General features: G+C 46.4%; 1 protein-coding gene across 2 annotated transcripts in view; it reads right to left on the reverse strand.

Moving 5' to 3' along the window:
• Nucleotides 1-292: 292 nt before the first annotated feature.
• LOC144178503 (cytochrome P450 3A24-like) overlaps nucleotides 293-19375 on the reverse strand; it is a 74731-nt gene continuing 55648 nt past the window's right edge. The window contains exons 3-6 of one of the 2 annotated variants that reach the window (XM_077706427.1): nucleotides 8999-9211; nucleotides 6111-6292; nucleotides 2629-2892; nucleotides 293-1378 (exon numbers count right to left, since the gene is read on the reverse strand). In XM_077706427.1, the coding sequence (XP_077562553.1) occupies nucleotides 779-1378; nucleotides 2629-2892; nucleotides 6111-6292; nucleotides 8999-9211 (1259 nt within the window). In that variant the 3' untranslated portion in view covers nucleotides 293-778. Of the gene's footprint in view, nucleotides 1379-2628; nucleotides 2893-6110; nucleotides 6297-8998; nucleotides 9212-19375 lie in introns of both variants that reach the window. The other variant, XM_077706420.1, reaches the window with a different exon arrangement.

Here is a 19375-nt window from a genome sequence, read left to right on the forward strand (position 1 = left end):
TCCCGGCCGCGGCGGCCGCTTTTCTGATGGAGGCAAAATGCGAAAACGCCCGTGTATTTGCGATTTGGGCGCACGTTGAGATCTCCAGGTGGTCGAAATTAATCCGGGGCCCTTTACTACAGCGCGCTTCATCGCCTGTGTGGCGTCGACGCGTTAGCCTCCATATACGATCAATCATTTCCGAATCGTAACGTTAACGTAAAAAAGAAGTCGTCTTGGGCCTTGGGAATTATGGCTATATCCTTCATGTAGGCTTTGATTTCAAGGGGAGCAGAAATAAAAACAAGTGCAGCAGAATCAAAACAAAAACACAGGGTGGAAGCCGTTTAATCTAAGCACGACATATTCTTCAGAGATAACAAGGATTTTAGAAAAGGCTGGTGCAAAAAAAAAAAAAAAAAACGAATACAAGAAGGGGGAGTGGCCAGGACGGCAAGCTTTATTTCTCCAGTTTTCCGACATCGGCTATAAAACGCAGTGTCGAGGCGGCACTGACTGACACAGTCCGGCGGGTCTTTCACTGAAATCCGCTCCATCTACTCCCTCCAAGCAGTCACGACGAGTTCCGTTCTCAGTCCGCTGACACTGGTAACGCTTGACCGCCATCACGATGCCTTAAGGTCGCCGTGATTGGGTTTTCTTGGGGTTGACGATTTTGGGTCACAGTTTGTTCGTGGGGGATTTGTTCCCCGCGGACAATTCATCTTCGCGGCACGCGTAACACGTTGGCACCGACGGAAAGCCCCGTCGGGAACAAATAACAAAAACAAAACCCGTGTCAGGTGGCAGAACTTCTCCTTTCGACCATTAGTTCGATATTGTTCACCGGGTGAATCATCATGGCTCTATTAGTCAGCTTCAGCGGATGCTGATGTTTTTTGCAGTCCGGCAGCGCAAGCCTGTAGCGACGTACAACTTTGCAAGCAATGGTCTTGACTTCGAGTACTGCGAAACGGCGGCCGATGCACTCGCGTGGCCCGATGCCGAAGGGCACGTAAGAAGCCGGGTGGGGCGCTTTCTTCTCCGGAATGGAGAAGGTGCTTCCATTTCCGTAGCCACCATTCGAGGACGGGCTGCAGCAAAACCTGTCCGGATCAAAGCGGTGCGGCTCCGGCCATAGCTCAGGGTCGTGGTGGACATGCCAAGTTGGAACGACAATGTTGACGCCAGCAGGGATTTCATGACCCTGGATTGTGGTGTCACGAGTGCACGCCCTGGCTATGAATAGCACCACTGGAGGGTAGAACCGCAGGCACTCGCGGATAAATGCGTCCAGACGTTCGAGACTCTGCAGCTCTTCGTAATTCAGCTCACGATCGTCGCCAACGTCCCGCTGGTCGCTCTCGTAGCCTTGCTTCGTTCCCGTGGGGTTGCTTAGCTGGAAGTTGGCAAAATACAGATGTGCGTTACATGCAGTACGATCAAGCCGGGAAAACTGAACGATACACTAAACGAATCTAGCACAGACGTGTTATGAGTATAATGTGATTACGCACGCACAGGTACCTTCAAAAATATTCTAAACAAGCAGTCATGAATGGAAGAGAATTTCCCCAGAAAATTGTTTGGAGCACACTCTCAACGCACTCTGTGTTAGCTTTTAGCAGTGCAGGGGAATGAGAGCAGTTGCGATGAGTAAACGTGAGCATATGACGTGGCCCAGCGGACGATATTCATTAGAAAAAAACCTGGTTTGCTATCTGGCATTACGCAATGGAAGCACTACATTTTACATTGGTTTACAGTGAAAATTACTCCGTTACTCGGTACACGTTAGGTTCTCCATTGCTCGTTAAATTTTCCGCTTTTTCTCAATTGATTGCTTATTCAGGCACTCTGTGCTACGGCGGACACAATTTTCTGAAGGCCAGCTGTTACAATGAAGAAGGCGGTGTTTCACGTTGGAAAGTCTGCCCTAAATACACGTCCCTGAATGCAATACTCACGTGGACGAAAAAACTCGTCTAAATTTGGGAGCTGAAGCCTCGTTTGTTTTTCATGATGCCTAAAGGGGCGTCTCGGGTAAGGCGCAATGCCGCCGTCGTGATGTGTCAGTGCTGTTCGTGCACCATTACAAATAAATACCTGCTTTTAATGGAGCGAAAGGAGTTGGGCGCGCGATAATGAAATTTCCGTTCGACCTGTTTGCAGCCATCGTCGCTTTACACCCATGCGAAGACACTATTGAGGGCAAGGGTCCCCCAAGAGATAAACAATTACCGACACTTGACATTTGTATTGACCGCAACTTTGGAGCGGGTCTATGAGCGATTTAGTATCACTTTCAACATAATATGGAATTGTCAACCCCTGCAGTTATTCTTGAAATGTCCCCGAACCTGCCCATATTCAATTTTTTAAAGGGCTTCAACTTTCCCCTAAAAAAGGCCGCTGCAAACTACATTCGCCCCCCTCGCCCCACTCCATGAAGAGTGTCAATAAATATTTACACCTGCTAGCAGAGAAGAAACCCAAACTTTCAATCTAGAAAGCACGCCTGCCGGTCATACACTGTTTACGTAAAGGGAAACAGTAGTAGTGTACAATACGCAGGTGTGTGGGAGACACCGCTACGTAGAGGATAAAATGCTGTGGAGGGTACCGAAAGTTTATCGACAGAGCACGCACCGCAACGAGCTCTTCGTAGATTTTATCCTGTTCTTCGGGGTGTCGGGCCAGCTCGTACAGAACGAAGGCCAAAGTTGTTGCCGTGGTCTCGAAGCCCGCAGCGAGAGAGACGAAGCAGTTGCTCAGTAGCTGCTTTTCCGTGAGCACGGAGGCGGCCGATTGGTCCCCTTCCGTCGCCAGGATAGCTTTCTCCTTGGCATCCAGCATGAGCTGCAGCATGTCCACGTGTGCCGACCGTTTCCCGCTTTGGCGCACGCTTACAACCTGCCGGGAGGGTTGGTTTGTGTTAGAAAAAATACAAAATATTGCTTCGTGTACGCAGCATGTGTCTCCCTCAAGGTTAGAAGAGAAATTAGCGCCGGAGCGAAGTCCACAATCTTCCTGCCTCGCATGTGAATCATCGAGTGTTAGGGCAAGCGTGGCAAGCCAGACCTCCATGTGGAGAAGGCAAGTGTTTCACAGCCCTGATGTCATAAACGCTACGCGATCATTTCCTATGTATTGTGATAATCAAATGTAAAGTGAATACTCTTGATGACGTCGCACCGAGAAAGTCTTTTACAGTTACATTACTGCGGTACACAGTCAAGCAGCACTGTGTATGGAACTCAGAGACTATGCAATTCAGCGCCAGCTGGGAATGCTCCCAAACTCCGCGCAACAGACGACATAGAAGAGATGGCGGGGGCAATGAAGTTTCGGTTAGGCCGGCATCGTGATGCACTCATGAATGGTGGGTTGCACGTTTCGTGCTCGAGACATGCGATTGCAGCAAAGGGCCAAGGATGGCTAGAACATCAGGACGCAAATTCAAGCGACAAGCAGCGTCTTAACTTAAGTGATAGCGAATTCTTGCTCATAAGGCTTCGGTCTCATTCACCTCCCGTCTAGCCAGTGTGTAATGCCGTTGCCATTCGCCTTCATGCGAACGTCTTCCGAAGCCCTTAGAAACCGTGCTAGAGTGTCAGCGCGCGTTTTTATATTCTGCTTTACATAATGAGACCTTGAGTCGCAAGACCGCAACTGTGTTCGGATTTCAACTCACTTTGTAATTTTTGCTTAGCGCACTTCGGTTTCACTCACGCAGCGACGCTGACATGAAAGCTAAGCCGGTCATTTTCACAGTCCGCACGGTGGATTTGCTCTTACCTCGTTTTCAAGTACAAGGCTTGAATTTTAAATTCTATGTAACTTTCAACCCACATTGCGCCGGAATAAATGTAGCCAGCTGAAAATTTGCATGGATCTTCATTGCCATTGCTTGCCGGTTGGGCGTTTCTGTTGAGGAACAGGTGCCGTCATAAGTAATTGGGACAAGCATTTATGAACATCACAAAATATGTATCTTACTATATTACCGGTTTACAGGAAGATTTTTCTATTAGCGAGGACTTTTCTAAACGCACACCAATGTAGGCAGCCAGTTTTCAGAAGAACGTCCTGTACATTTGCGAGGCCGCGTTCCAATCACTTTTGACGGCACCTGTAAACGTGGCTCCGTTGTAACCGCCCGGCGAAGACTCAAGTACAGAATACTTAAAGTGCACAGCTCTCGCCTCATTTTGAGTGGCTGCGTATGTCGAAGTGAACTCGCGGTGAAAGCCGACATATAATCACTTTATATTATTCATTGTGCTTTAAAAGAACATTGAGGATGTTCTGTTTGGAATGTTTTTCAGAAATTTGTATGCTATTACAGTAAATCCGGAAAACTATTATGCAGAATAAATACTTTCAATATGCACGTCGTCTCCACCAAACAACTCTTGACAGAGCAAATATTTACCCTCACTTGACTGATGGAGGCATATTGACCAAGTCGTAACAGCCTTATATTATTACGCAAGCACCTTGAATTGTTATTCAAAGTAAAATTACTGTTAACTTGCGGCAGAATGGCGTGGAGGCATTCTACAAGTTACTGTTGAATGTCTAGTTTCGTTTCACTGATTGCCTTCCAGCACAAAGATGCGGTACTCGCATCCAAGGAAGCTCGCTTTTTTGGTGCGTCACTCAAGCAGATATTATTTAGTAATCGCCTAACGAGGTAATACATTGGTACTTCTGGCCTGCATGTATGATCTGTCGCAAGCTTTATGTTTTAAGCGCCATTGTCATGCCAGATGAATTTGGGTTGAGAGTCTCGGACCACTTATCAACCATATATATTTAAAAAAAAGAGTTTTTCATAAACTTCATTTTGAGTGCAAATACCATGACACACCGACCTTTGTCTATAAACGAAATACATATTTTCTTCGTAGAGCAGGAACGGTAAATGAATAGTCTGCACCTGTACTACTTGCGTCATTTTCGGTGTTTCGACAGTTGCAGGAAAAGCGTTTGGAGATAACCACAGATTCAGTTTTCTACTGCGTATTAGAAAATATCCACGCAGTTACTAGAGTGCAACATTATTTTTTTTCAAGGCAACAACCGCGAATCGTTAGGTTGCTAATTTGGAAGTTGTATGCAAGCCGTAATACGAAATATATGGTTTAACAGAATTAAGGCAACAGGTTGGCCTTTGGGCAGCAATAATACGTCCAGTAAAATTCTCCGAAGCTGATATCCACACACACAAGACGGCATATTTAGCGAAACGCCATTAAATTTGTACCCAATAGCACGACTCAGTCTAATGTACGGTCATGTCCGCGTGTGCCGACTGTTGCTGTGCCGCCAAGGAAACACTTTACGGCAGTTTCGCAGTCGCCCAGCATTCAATGGCATTCTAATATGAATGTGCTTCGTTCTCCAAAACAAATATTTGAAGAGTGTCAGAGGCAGGATGAGGTCCCATATTGGAACGCTGCAGGAAGTTCTCATGACTGTTCAACGCGAGGTGTTCATCTGTGGCGTACGATGGTGCTCCCCCGCTAAAGCTACCGAGAGGTCGTGGAGGACCTCCATATACACTGAATGAAGGACGCGAGCATCAGTAAGCCCCCTGAGACAAGCAGAAATCGCCTTCTGAAAATAATCATTACGGCGATGAAAATGCTATTGCCCGTTAGATCATACATTTTATGCGTTAATATCTTACTGATATTATTGTTGATATTTCTCTCGACTATTTCTTTGTGTTCCTGCCTTGCCTTGCGCATGGGCATAGGGATGGTTGCTCATTGTATAAATAGAGCAACGTGTTGAATAATTTTTCAGTTGAGAGTGAGCGCTCGTCTTGTTTATTTTCTTTTCGCGTCTTGTACCTTCGCTCTGTAGTCATACCAAGGACCCCAACTAGCCACCTCACTTCAACCAAGGTGTCCCTTACGAGAAAGCTTCGCGTTCAGCCATCGTCGTAGCTAGACGGTGGGATGCATACACCTGGCATAAATGCTCTGCTGTGAAGCGCATTCGCAGTGATTGCGTACGCAGTGATGGCTGGTTACGATGCCGAACCCGATTTTCATGGCGCCAAATGGTTCCTTCATCCCCGTTATATTTGCTCAAGCTGTTAGTTCGCGATACCCAGTTACCTGGCGTAAGTTGTCGATGATTTGGCCGAAGAGACGTCCAAACGGGGTTAGCGGGAAGCAGACCTCGATGAGCGCGCGAAGCGGTGGGAATCGCAGGGCCAGCGCCGCAACCGAGTCCTCTACTTGGGAGAAAATCTGCTGCAGCTGTAGAAGGGTAGGGTTGTTGGGGTTCCTCTGGCACTCTACCTGCACCAAGGCGGGCGTTATTTTCGCCACTGCTCTTTGCGCCGAATGCTGCAAATACCATGCATCATTCAGTTTCTTCCGGAATATTACCATCCTCATTCAAGATACTCGAAAGAAGGTGGGTGTCGAACAGACTGTATTGAACAAACTGTATTGAACTGTATTGAACTAGTTACGCAAATTTTTTCATCATGAACAGTCTGATCAACATCATCCCCACTTGCATATTTCTGAATAAATCCATTTCTGGGCGGACTCTCCTATAGACTTCCAACCTGCCTCATCTGGCAATGCCCGAGTTCAACACATGACCCCAGATTTTTTAAATTCATCCCTTCATCAGCCCCTTAATTTAGACCCTTACTACTTACTAAATTCCCTACTTAATTCAGCCCTTTACGACTTCTAGTATTATCGTCCTTTCGATGAGTTATTTGGCAGTAATTTGGCTGACATTACCTCTTCTGCAGGTCATTAGTCAGTAAGGCGCAAAGACTCTGCGCTATAAGATCACTGGCTGCAAGCATTGGTTGCATTCGAATGAGAGCGGTAGCCTCCACTGGGAGATGATCCTAAGGTTCAGCTTCTTCACAATACACTAGATTGCGTAATCCATGCCAGAACCAAAGTGTATTCGACCATTGGCAGCAACGTGCACACTTTCGCACCCAGAAATTTGATTTTTGCTCCGGCACTGTGCAGTGCAGAACGTCGTGCTTGCACTGCGTGACGCCACAATGCCGACCAAACGTAAAAGTCAACCTGAATGCTCGACAACTTCATTCGCCGAAGTTTTATCGTTGGTTGGATGGATTGCTCATTCAAGTGCGGTGGAGTAAAGCTGATCGAAAGATGTGTCTTACAATGTGCCTACTGCTCATTATTTGAGTGTGCTTGCGCAACGCCGCCCCCCCCTCCTCCTCCCCTATACAATTTTTATGCCGTATTTCGCTGTCGTGGTTTGAATCCGCAGTACTAGCATACTCAAGATCGTTAAATTAATTCAGCTGTTCTAGTGTTAGTTGCCTAGGATGGAAGGGGTTAATTCGGGTGCCGAAAATTTTATTGGAGTAATTCATATCGTTGCGTCCTGACAAATGAAGACAAAAGTCGGCTCCACTCAGGAAGGTGGACTGTAAACGATGTCCCCAGCTGGCGAGGTCGGGTAAACCAAACACCGAAGATAGCCGGCATTATGGCGACGAAAGCACAGGCTCGCGAGCCGTCGGCGGACACTCTTCTTCACCGTCATCTGCCGTCACCATCGTCGTGCCATCTACTGCCCATACGTACACACGGGGCGAGAGAACGTGAAACTGTCCAAGGCCGGTTTATCTCTCGCCCTTTCACGTCATGTAAATAATACAAAATAAACTTCTATTTAATTGTATTCTATTTACGCAACTTGTACCTTTACCCCCCCGAAATTAGGCCAACGGAATTCAATTTAACGTAGGGGTTAATTTGCCACTTCAATTACGCTCCACATTGTATTTTTATGCCCAATCCCGCCGTTTTGGGAACAAATTAGAAGCGCGACGTCAGCTTCACCAGTAACGAAATTTTATTAGTCGTGCAAGTGTCATTATGTCATGATTGGAACAGCGCTATTCAAAAACGAGGACGAACCATGAAGCACAAAACGAAGCGCTTACATCCCATAGATGAACTTACACCAACACGCCCAACTATCAGGTCTTCTAAGTGGCACTATATGGGCAGCAAAAAAGCTGCCGTTAAGAAATGTTCCGAAGGCGCTCCGCTGCTCATCTAAAGCAGGCGGCGCAGTTAGGGTAACCATGATCTGCGACAACAATGTAGTTCACATCAGTCATAGAGAAACAAAAACATTACTGAAATACCATAATGGCCTTGAGTCTTTAGTCGGAATTCCACCAGACGCTACAACGGAATTATTATTCATAATTACGACGTCCATTCTTCTGTGACGCGTCATTTTTGTATGTAAAATTAGAGGTACATGTCTCGGTTAGTAACAACACCTGGTTAGCGATCCCTGCTACGATTCGACAATCTGCACTAAATGCAAATATATAAATCGCGCCTGATTAGTTAACAATTCTCACTTTAACTACCCGCAGGCACATTTTTGGGCGCCATCGAAGCAGCACACTTAACCCTGAAAAGCCTTTCTTTCAGCTGGTCTTTTCTCCTCCATAAATTTTTACCAGTGATTACTGAAGCACTGCGACACCTAGTGGAAGAAGTGACGACTGGGCTAGTTGGTAATGCATATGGGACATCTTGAAAGTAGCGCACTTAAACACGGACACTAGCGAAAGAAACGACAAACCACAGCCACGGCCGCTCGACGGAAACTAGGTCCCTAGTTTCCATCGAGCGGCCGTGCAACAGCGCTGACTCACAACTAATTTTTATTAGGACAGACACACGCTGGAATGTGACGTATGTATGATGTGTGGTCACATGGGTTAAGGTTGTAGTATTTAACTGTGTGTCTGTTCTAATAAAAATCAGTTGTGACTCAGACACACGCAGACACATGCTGGAATGTCACGTATATTTGATGTGTGGTCACATGGGTGTAGGTTGTCGTATTTACCTGTGTGTCTGATCTTATAAAATTCAGTTGTGAGTCAGCGCTGTGATTTGTCATTTCTTTCGCTAGTGTCCGTGTTTAAGTGCACTACTTTCAAGATGTCCCCGACACCTAGTGGGACTTGCCTGCCAGGCGAGCGCACACTTTGTGATGACGTCCATGCTGAATCCCTGTGCTATGGCCGTGACGTCGGCGCAGCGTCCCGAACCAGCCACCTGGTCGAGGACCTGGAGAGTGACGCGGGCGCAGCGGTCCATCGTTTTCGTCATGAGCTTCATCTTCGCCGCTGTGAAGCTGCCGTTGAGCACGCAACGGACACGCTTCCACTCCTCGCCTGCAGGGAACGGATGACATGAACCCCCCGCGCACAGCGGGCATGCAGCAGTAACGTGGAGAAGCGTGCTATCCTTATCACAATGGCAACCATATAATAGTGAGACTAAGGGCCGTAACATGAGTCCCTCCTCCACTCCGTTTGCTCCCTCCACTCGACTGAGGAGAGGGTTCCGCAACGCTAATGCACGGGCAAATCGATTTCAAGGATTTCCTCCGCTCGAGTAAAGGAAGGACTCAGAATACCAGGGTAAGTGCTTCAAACAGATTTTCCTTGCGCCTGACTACATTACCGCGTAAAACACTTCTTCAAAGTCAACGGCACCTTAATCACAGAAAATAGCACCTTATTGTTTATAACAGCCGGGGCAAATGCACGCTGACAATTACCACGCTCGCTGCTGTGCATAAAGAACGTTGTTGTTTTCTAAATTCGCCTTGTCGTCTTCCTTCCGTTAATCGTACGATGGCTGCGAAATTGTGTACCCTCAGGGTGGTTCGATGTGCGGAGGTTCACGATTGGTTTGACAGCTGTTTTGATGCCTGTGTACGGATGTTTACGCATGCATGCTTGAAATATGTCCGGGAGAGTATGTATCAAATTTGGTCAGGCTGATTATCGTAGGCGTTCAAGCGAGGCTGACATCGCAGTGTTCTCAGCAGTAATAAGCAGACACGGCCATAAAATTGACCCACCAGTAATACGCTCATCGATAGCATCGTTGGCAGTTTTTTGAAGCTGTTAAGTAAGCCATTAAAATGAACAAACCAACATTTTCTGCAAGCCGTCGAAGGGGAATCGTGTAAATAAGCTTGGTTTGTTCTCTACAAGGTCTCCAGCGGGGCTTCATATATTTGCCTTTCACGCCAAGCAGAGTTCTGTGACGCAACCTGACTTGGTGAAATGTGTTTTAGACGATTTTAAGCGCCTTGGTAAAGGCCTGACTTTTACTCATGAGTTGCCGCATGATGATGCCATCCAGTTCTTGGACCTGAATATTAAGGTGTTGCAGGGGCATGTGTGTTGGTCCTTTTCACCTTTTCAAGAAGTGCTACTGTATGACTCGGCACACTCTAAGTTAGTTAAGTTCATTTGAACACCTATGCTATGACTTATCAGCATTAGTGTTTTTGGTGCAGACAGACAGTGTTCCTTGAGCTGACAACCGAGCCCCGCTGAGCATGACATATGTGGAAATGAAGTCTGATTTCAGTGGAAACAACGGTATGAAGATGCAAAAACTGGAACATATCTATTCAAATATTCTATGTTAAGATGACAACCAGGCCTGCACAGACAAAAAGTAGCTTCAAATGATTCACCTTTAAAAATGTCACGTCTTTCTTTAAGTAGTGGTATAGTGTTTCATACTTCCTACCTTATTTTGCCTCATGCTTAGCGACTCTTTCTATAAGCTTGTTGCTGCATGTAGATTATTACTTAACATAACGATGTCACAGAGCTTTGTAGTTTTTTAGCGACTGCAGCTACTCCATTACATGGGTTGTTTACTGGGCTACAACAGAATATTACAAAAGGACAAGGAGAATGCAGCGAATATAGCCATAAATACTGCTTTGTGTGAAACAGTGATTTTATAATAAATGTTCTTTCCATTTCTTGGCATCTGTTTTGTTCTGTGCAGAACAATGACATTAACGCTGGACTGGGGAAGCACACGCCTGAGAAGCATATCATAAATTTAGCTCAAATTGGAACTCGTCCACAATTTGTTCAATGGCGGTATCCAAACAATCCGAAATTTTGGAATACTTTCCATACATCCGCGCAATTATTCGGGTGAAAGATCTGTATTTGGCCGTGTTTCTAAAGTGGACCACGCAGCGTTGACTAAACAGGTACAATAAGTATATGACTAAAGCAAATTCTACCTTAAAAAAACAGAAAAGAGAGAAGAACCAAGAACTTCGCCAACAGTTAAGGACTCTATTGTTAGAAGAAAGCGCAAACGCCGGCGAGTTTAAGCAAGATATAAGAGACACAAAAAAAAATCGCGTCAATCCACCCTGTGAATGTGGTTGGAAAGCAAAGCTATAAACGGCATTCATAACGATTACCCATGCGACATCACTTAAATTCACTCACATCGCTCAACAAATAGCAAAACCAGAGAGAAGTGAAATGCACTTAACCACACTATTTATTACATCAAAGAGATATTCTTGTTAAGGTTAAATCAATGCATGAAGCATGAATGGTGTTTGGTTGAGTTGTATTAATATAGCACAAGAGTGGAAGCTTTTTTTATAAAATTAAAGTAAGCTCCCACCCGGTGTTAGCCGATCTGTCTTCTCCGTCTCTGCACCGCGAATGGAGGTGACGACATTTGCGGCAGAAAAGGAGAAGCAGGAGGAAGAAGATATACTTCTGTTAAGATTTCTGAACGGCCCAGAGTGCAGCCCTCCATGGGGAGTGATTACTTCTTCTGAGGGGCCCATATGCAGTCCGCGTGGTCTGTGTTCTGTCCACCCGCTCAAGCGGGGTAGGTAGAGAGGGCCTGGACAGCAGCATCTCCCATTGCTCTTGTTGGGTAGTTCACGGAAAGAGAGAAGGGTAATCAGGGCTAAAGTTGCACACCCCGATTACGAGGCGAAGTGTTCCTACTTCTGAGCAAAATTTGCATTCAGCGTCAAAGCGATTCGGATACATTAAGTGAAGACGCGTAGGCTGTGGGAAGGAGCCCGGTTTGTGTGAGCCGTACAGTAGTTTGTTGTTCTCTGGAAAGGTCAGGGTAAGGCGAAGGTACGGTCTGTCTTAGAAGACGATAATGGTGGGTTATCTCCCTGAACGTGACAAGCTCCCTCGTGCAGCTCCATAGCACGAGAGGTAAAAGCGCAGGCTTGTTGGGTGGGCGTATTTGTTGCCCTCCATTGAAGCGTGTCGGGGTGTCCAGATGAGCTGAATGGAACCGTTTGGGGAGTGGCTTTTTAGCACCCGCAGTGCAAGTCAGGACACCCAATCCTACCGGTAATTCCAGTAGGCTTGCTGGGAATCGATGACTACCGTCCGAACCCCTGGTTGAGCGAGAGCCAAGGTGATTGCTGCCTTGCCATTGCCATTTCTTGGGTACTAAGCGAGGTACACGCAAGGAGGTTGGTCCTGGAGGTACCCACGATCCTGGCGTATTACTGCCCTCGATGTTTGGAGGCGTCTGTGTAGGTAACTGCATGTTCCCCACCGAGGGTGGTGTTTAGCGCTTGAGCCCGTGCTTTTCGGTGACCCTCGTCATGTGCGGGGTTCATATTCATAGCAAAGGGAGCATCTCTAGTTTTAGTCTCCCAGAGTCTGGGAATACGTCAATCGGAGTGACATTCTGGGCTGCCCAGCCAATCTAGTGAAGCATGCGGTTACCCATCGCAGTTCTGAGTCAGACCTTCTGGGTAGAAAGATGACCTTCTATCAGCTCTTCCACCGTGTTGTGGAGCCCCGTGCTAAGCAGCCTCTGTGTGTACGCACTCATGAGAAAACCAATGACCTGCTCGACCCCTTTTCTAATCATTATATAAAGCATCTCTATGTCTTCCTTGTCGAGAAGAAGACAGGGGGTTCACGTAAGTAACTCTCGAGAGGACACTTTAGGACTCGCTTCTTGGTTGCAACTCGCCTGATCATGTGTATGATTTGATTAATGCTGTTTTTGAGGCACTGCAAGGAGACGTCACTCTTGGTTTTAGCCTCGAGATGTAGGCCCAGGATCTTGATGCTGAGGTTTGGAGTGATGGCCTGGCCATCAAGGAGTATTTGAATGTATGCCTTGGTTTGGCATGAGGGCGGACGAGAAGGAGCTGTGATTGTTTACGTGAACACTGGAGGCCACAGGCTTTAGCACATTGGCGTTCTAGAAGTGCGATGTCATGCATTGGTGTGAGCTTTCTTTAATTTTTGTAACTCTTAGCACATGAGCAAGGTGCGCACAGGGCCGCTGGAAGGGCGTGAGCGGTCACGTGACGCTTTCACGTGGCATTCAGCGAGAACGCAAGGGGTAAACCCGTAGATGTGTTGGTGGGTACACAACCTGTCGTCGCCGTCATCCCGTGGGCTCGTAGCTAAATCGGTAAGGCAACGGGCTCTCGCTTTGTTAGTCTAGTAGTTCGAGGTTCGATTCCCGGCGGTGCCAGTAAATTCTTTTATTTGTTCGCTGGAGTTTTCTGGTGACACCAACGGTCGCGAAAGAACCCTTGGGGGGTAGAGGTAAAAAGCTTTGCTTTAAAACATTTCCCCGAGGGGGAGAATGTGAAAGTGCGAATGCACGGTTGTCGGCCCGCTTGCGGCGCTTGCGCTCGGCCCCTGCAGCCCACCGCCTCGCCGCCTTCTCTTCCATCTCTTCCATCGGGTTTGTAGTATCACGTGTACATCACGCAGTTATCAAGCCGCTATAACGCCGCTGAGTCGCCAACGCGCGCCGCTGACGACGTAGTTTGAATGCGTTAAAGATATAAGGCGCGTCTAACACTGGTATCACCGTCGCGTCCGTGGCTTGGTCGGTAGAGCGTCGGGCTGCGGCCCGCAAAGTCCTCGGATCGAAACCTGGCGCCGGATGCTGTTTCATTTTTAAATATAGAGGAGCACTGCGGACGCCGCCGCCGCCGCCGACGCCGGCGGTGGATGGTTTGGGGTCGCTTATAAAGTGCATTCGCACTTAAAAATTACACTATCTTCCCGCGAGGGGAACCATAGGGTAGATGTGACGCATCGGTGGTTGCCGTTGCGTTTCCGTTATGTTAGCGATGTCAGCGTGTGGATTGCTGTTGTTGTGTATCCTATTTACGCAGCATGTTAACCCCCGATGCGTCGCATCTACCTCATGGTTCGCCTTACGGGAAGATGGTGTAAAGTTTTAACCGAGCGCAAGCTGCGCGCTAACGCACAGCTGGCACGGCGACGGGAGCGAGCGCAGCCGAGCGCAAGCTGCGCGCTGACCGCGCTGACGCACAGATGACGCTGCGGTGAGAGCGGCGGAGCGCGCAGCTGCCGCGGCGAGGAGAATGGGGGAGGGATGCGGACTACGCCGCGACAACGACGCGGGACAAGGCGAGTTAAAGAGATGCGTTGCATCTAATATATTGTAACGCTTCGCATACTTGGACATGCACACGACGGATGGGTAATCCCTGGGCTGGAGGAGGAAGAGGAACGATCTTTTTTTTGAAGCTCCGTTCGTTCCTGTGAAGCTTCTCCGTCCTGTACAGGAAATAAACCTCCCTTTTACCGTAACAATATAGAAATATAGGAAAAGCCTAATACTCGTTAAGGGGTGGTAGATTAGGGTGGTTCGCAGCTTTGGTGCTTTTTAAAGAATAATCCTCATGTGTTATTACTTAAATATGGGTACTATATATGTTCCAAATACTCATGCCAAACTTCTGGAAATGTGCTCGTGTAATATGTGCAAACATAAGTGCACGTATTGCACGATCTTTTTGATCATCATGACCCAAGTTGTCACACAAGAATCTTTGGCTTAAGGCTATGTTATCACAGCTTTGGCGTCCTTTTGAAGTAAGCCATAAGTGTATCTCATCTGGCTTTCACTAAATGTGGTTTCACTAATGTGGTTTCACTTTCACTAAATGTGGTTTCACTAAAGCTTAACTTCATTCCCGCAATTTACTATAAGAGCTTTCATGCATGCGTGATGCTCGTTTCTTAAACCGCACAAAGCTGATGGCGACATCAAATTTAGTCATGCCTGTTCATATGCCTCAAGCGTTGCCAATATACTCAAAGATTTTTCAGTGACAACTTGGGTAATGACTATCCAACAGGTCATCCTATGCATATACATATGGATGCATATAGGTAAATTAAGAGAATATTTTCAAGCTTTATGTCGCCGGAATTTTAGTAATTATAAAAGTAACTTTTATTTTAGTATACCCTTATTGCATTGTTTGCACAGCCGCAATGGTGGCCGGCAGTTCATTGAAGGGACTTACAAAAGACACTCGAGGCTTTCCGAGTTCAGACTGCGCAGTGGATAGCGTCGTTGCACATATCGTCTTCCACTGACGCACTGTGCGTTTACCGCGCCCGAAAGGCGCCATCGGAGGCTCGCCACAGCGACGTCGGCGGAAACGCACTGATATGCAGCATAACTCCTTCCAAGTGTGTAGCCTTGCAGGGCGGTAGATGTCACCTATATAAAGGTATACATGCTGAAAGCTGCAAAGTAACCTATAACTCAGTAACCCTGACTTGTATACTTATATAAAGGTTACTAAGATATAGGTTACTTTTGTACCTTATAAATTATAGGTTACAAAAATTCGAAAATGTGCACCTCTGTTGAGAGTTACCCAGCTTAGAGTGTAGAATACGCAGCATCGGTATGGGACCCAAGCCATTCTCTCGAGCTTGTTCAAAATAATTCCGCTCGCTTTATCCTATCAAACTATAACCGTACTGCCAGCATATCTCCAATGAAAAGCAGCCTTTCCCTTCCCTCTTTATCATCACGCCGGAAACTTTTCGGCTACTTCAATAAAGCTTGGTGTTGGGCTAGTTGGCATCTATACATAATGGAACAATAGCGCAGAAATTAACACAATGACAACAGCGTAAAGAAAAAAGGACACACGAAACGGAAGATGCGCTACTAGCAACTGTGAAAAGTTTAATAAACACGACAACATATCAATTCCCCTGCCACCTTGCATCACCACCCAGTGCATGTGCGAGTCATATCACTTCATACAACAATTCTTTTTCTTTAGATACTCAGTCTCTCTATCCAGTAACGAGACTGACGGAGCACTGACGCACTCACCTTCGAGGCCAGAAACCATCGAAAATGCTTCGCATATTTCCCTTGTAACTCTGTCCCGTGATTTAAAGCGCACCTTCGGCTAACCATGCTGCACAAAATATATCATCATTCCACCCTGCGCAACGAACTCTTACCCCAACCCCTGTACATTTCCCATCGCGTTGATCACCGTCACAAGGTGGGCATTAACTATTATTATAGAAAATTTGCCACTCAGTCATTCGTGGCACGTTCATCCCGGGAATGGAACCACCCTCCAGGTGAAATTGCGGGTATAACTGATAACCAATTGTTCCGAGCTGCCCTAGCCAGTATTGTATATGCAGAAGATATATGATGTGTAATCTCTGTTTATGTGACCACGTTTTTGCGATAATACTAATTTGTTTTGTCTTTGCTTTTGCTTTTTATGCACACCACGTTTTTGTAACCATGCTACCTCATTTTATGCTTTTTTTGTACCACTCCCCTCTTAATGACTTTGGCCCTGAGGGTATAATAAAAAAATAAATAAATCTGGACTGTGGCACAACGGCAGCTGAAGTGTGGAAAGTAGGACAATAATACTGCGGCGGAGACGAAAGAAAGGACACGCATTTGCAGAAGGTGCCACGCCTGCGCAGTGAAGTTCGTTCTGCGCCATGTCGGTGGTGGAATGCTCGGCAGACACGGTGGCCAGCTGTGCCCGCATCTGATGCCATCACACCAAAGCACCCCCCCAATGGAAGATAAAAAAGTTAAATTTTCGGTAATTCACGTGCCCGAGCCACACCTACGGGCGCTATAATGGGAGCAGTAGTGGAGGGCTGCCGATTTCGACAACCTGGGAATTCCTAACACGTCCTAAAAGCTCGACACACTGGAGTTTTTTTTTATCTGCTTCCACCAGGAAAGCTACCGTAGTGTCCAGGAATCGAACCCGCGTCATTGGGCTCTGTATCTCCCAATATTTAACCACTTGCACAAATTATGAAACGCCAAACCAAGAGAAGAGCAGGAATGAGGGAAGAAACGGTAAGACTCATGCAGCCACTGATAATGAGCCGGATTTCACCGACCCTACCGTACCACTAATTTACGTGCACCGAAGAAGATCAAAGGAGCACCATCATCAGGACAGCCTTCAAGGCAGCCCTCACTAGCGTGAGACGGAAAGACAACCGGTGGGTCACCCGTGTTGCAGAATGGGCACCCAGACTGGAAAAGAAAGCTTTAACTCTATTGAGTGACGAAATAAGAAAATTCGCACGCAAAAATAAACTTGGGCATCGCAGCACAGGAGCGGGTGAAGGTCAGTGGAGATGCCTTCTTTGAAACATATTTGGAGAAATCAGAGAAACCGCTCTCCTGGTACCAAGGGCGTTGCTCAGAAAACAAATTCTGGACAGGCCATCGTACAGACGAGTAGACTCCCACCCACCGCAAAAATTACCATATGCACGCATCACGGTCGCGTCACCGATCCAACGGCTCCGTATAAAAACCCTCAACCGAAACGCTGATCCAAATTTACACAGGGGCAGGATTAAATTAATTCAAAGAAATTCAAATATCATGAGAACATAGTGTACACCGACTCCGGCGTTTACGAAAGTATGAGGCAATAGTTGACTACTCCGGCAATCTTTGTGACTGCATGACCCTCCTAGAAACAGGAACAAAGAAGCGAAAGTTGGGGCCACCCTTTAGGCAATCCGACTAGTGGAAGTATCAAATAGAAGAGCAACACCATTAAAGAACTCTCAAATGGCTTAGACTTTTGGGTGCAGGCAGAATATTTAAGCGCTTCGGTAATATATTCCCACCCACAATGACGAAAGATAACGACGTCACCAGGACACCCGGACACATGGGATTGAAGAGATCGAGAACCGACCAAGAGGCAGGCGAACTAACGTAGCGTGCTTCTTGCGGCCACGACTACTACACTCGCCTCCCCGAAAAAAATTAAGAACATCTCGTAATCGTAAACCTAGAAATACGATCTTCCCCCTGCTACAGGGGGGTCGCAATGCCGAAGAATTTCAAACTCTCTGGAGATAAACCAACACAAGCATCCACAAATAAATGTGGGAGAAGATGTAGGGTTGGAACATCATGCATTAACATGAAACTCTGACAAATTCGGGGAAGCGTTTGGGTAGAGTGTGCTTCTGTGTTTCTTTTTGCTTCCTTTTGTGCGTGATTGAAATCTACTCAACGGGTATGTAACACTGTTCCAGGCTTCAGAGTACGCGCACAGATTTCTTGCGGTCGAGTATCTTGCATCTTGCGCAATACATCATGCACCACAAGGAGAGGGACTGCCATTATCTTCCACAATATATACGCATGCGTAACCAGCAGAAGGCCCTTATGAAAATGAACTTTTCCTTTCTGTTTACTTTGTGTCTCCTGCATGTTGACTGTGTGGCCTTTCTTTTGACTTTTCCTTTGTGTTACCTCTAGGACATAAGCAGGCTGTGTACTTTTTATAGACTGCCGGATAAACAGCCATGATGTTTTACCTTTATATGTACTATGGTAAAGACAAAGTTTAAATTTCTATACAAAGATTTTATTTCGGATGAGAGGTATAAAACTTTAAAAATGACTTGCTTTCTTCTCTTTCTGAGTTCCGCAATGCTATTGCCCATGTGTGTACTCAAGGCAAAATGAAGTCAAAAGACTTTGGCCTGTTTCCCCTGTGTTGCCTCTAGGACAAAGGCTGTAAGATAGAACTTGAATTTGCTGTCTTAATTCTTCCGTGTGCCGTAATGCTGTTGCTTATGTATGTACTGAAGGCAAAATGAAGTAAAAAGACTGACTTATGTCTTTTGTGTTGCCTCTAGGACACTGGGAGGAAGGATAACTATTTGTTACCTTACATTCTTTTTCTGAAGATTGTGCTTCCTCTAGTAAACATAAAGTCGAGCATGTAAGCCTTAATTATACTCGAAAAGTTAAGTTTTTTGGCTTGGCTAGAGATGGTAAGAAACAATGCCGATGGTTTGTGGAAATTCTGCAGCACTGTATACGTTATTTCGTGCTAGTGAGGTCGGATAAATTCGCAGAATTAATATTACCAACTGGTACGTTTGTATGAAACAGTGGCGTAAGAAGGATACATATTGAACGAGGCTGTTCGAAGTGCCTCGTCCCTCCCATTACGAAAAAAAAGTGGGAGGGAGAAGAATATACAGATCAGAAAAAGTAAAAAGAACACAAAAAGCCGAATAGAAAACGAAGCAATGAAAACAAAAACAACCTAAAAAGTGGCTTCCGATTGTCCTGGTCTGTGTTTTCCTTCAGGGTCGTTGTAAAATGGCTTATCCTTGCAACTAAATGCTGAAGCGGTGTACTGTTTTTTGGGGCAGAGCTTGTGGTAGAAATATATT

This window comes from Haemaphysalis longicornis, unplaced genomic scaffold, assembly GCF_048455015.1.
Source record: "Haemaphysalis longicornis isolate Haplotype H1 unplaced genomic scaffold, Haemaphysalis longicornis Haplotype H1 scaffold_1, whole genome shotgun sequence".
In the NCBI taxonomy this organism is placed as follows: Eukaryota; Metazoa; Arthropoda; class Arachnida; order Ixodida; family Ixodidae; genus Haemaphysalis; species Haemaphysalis longicornis.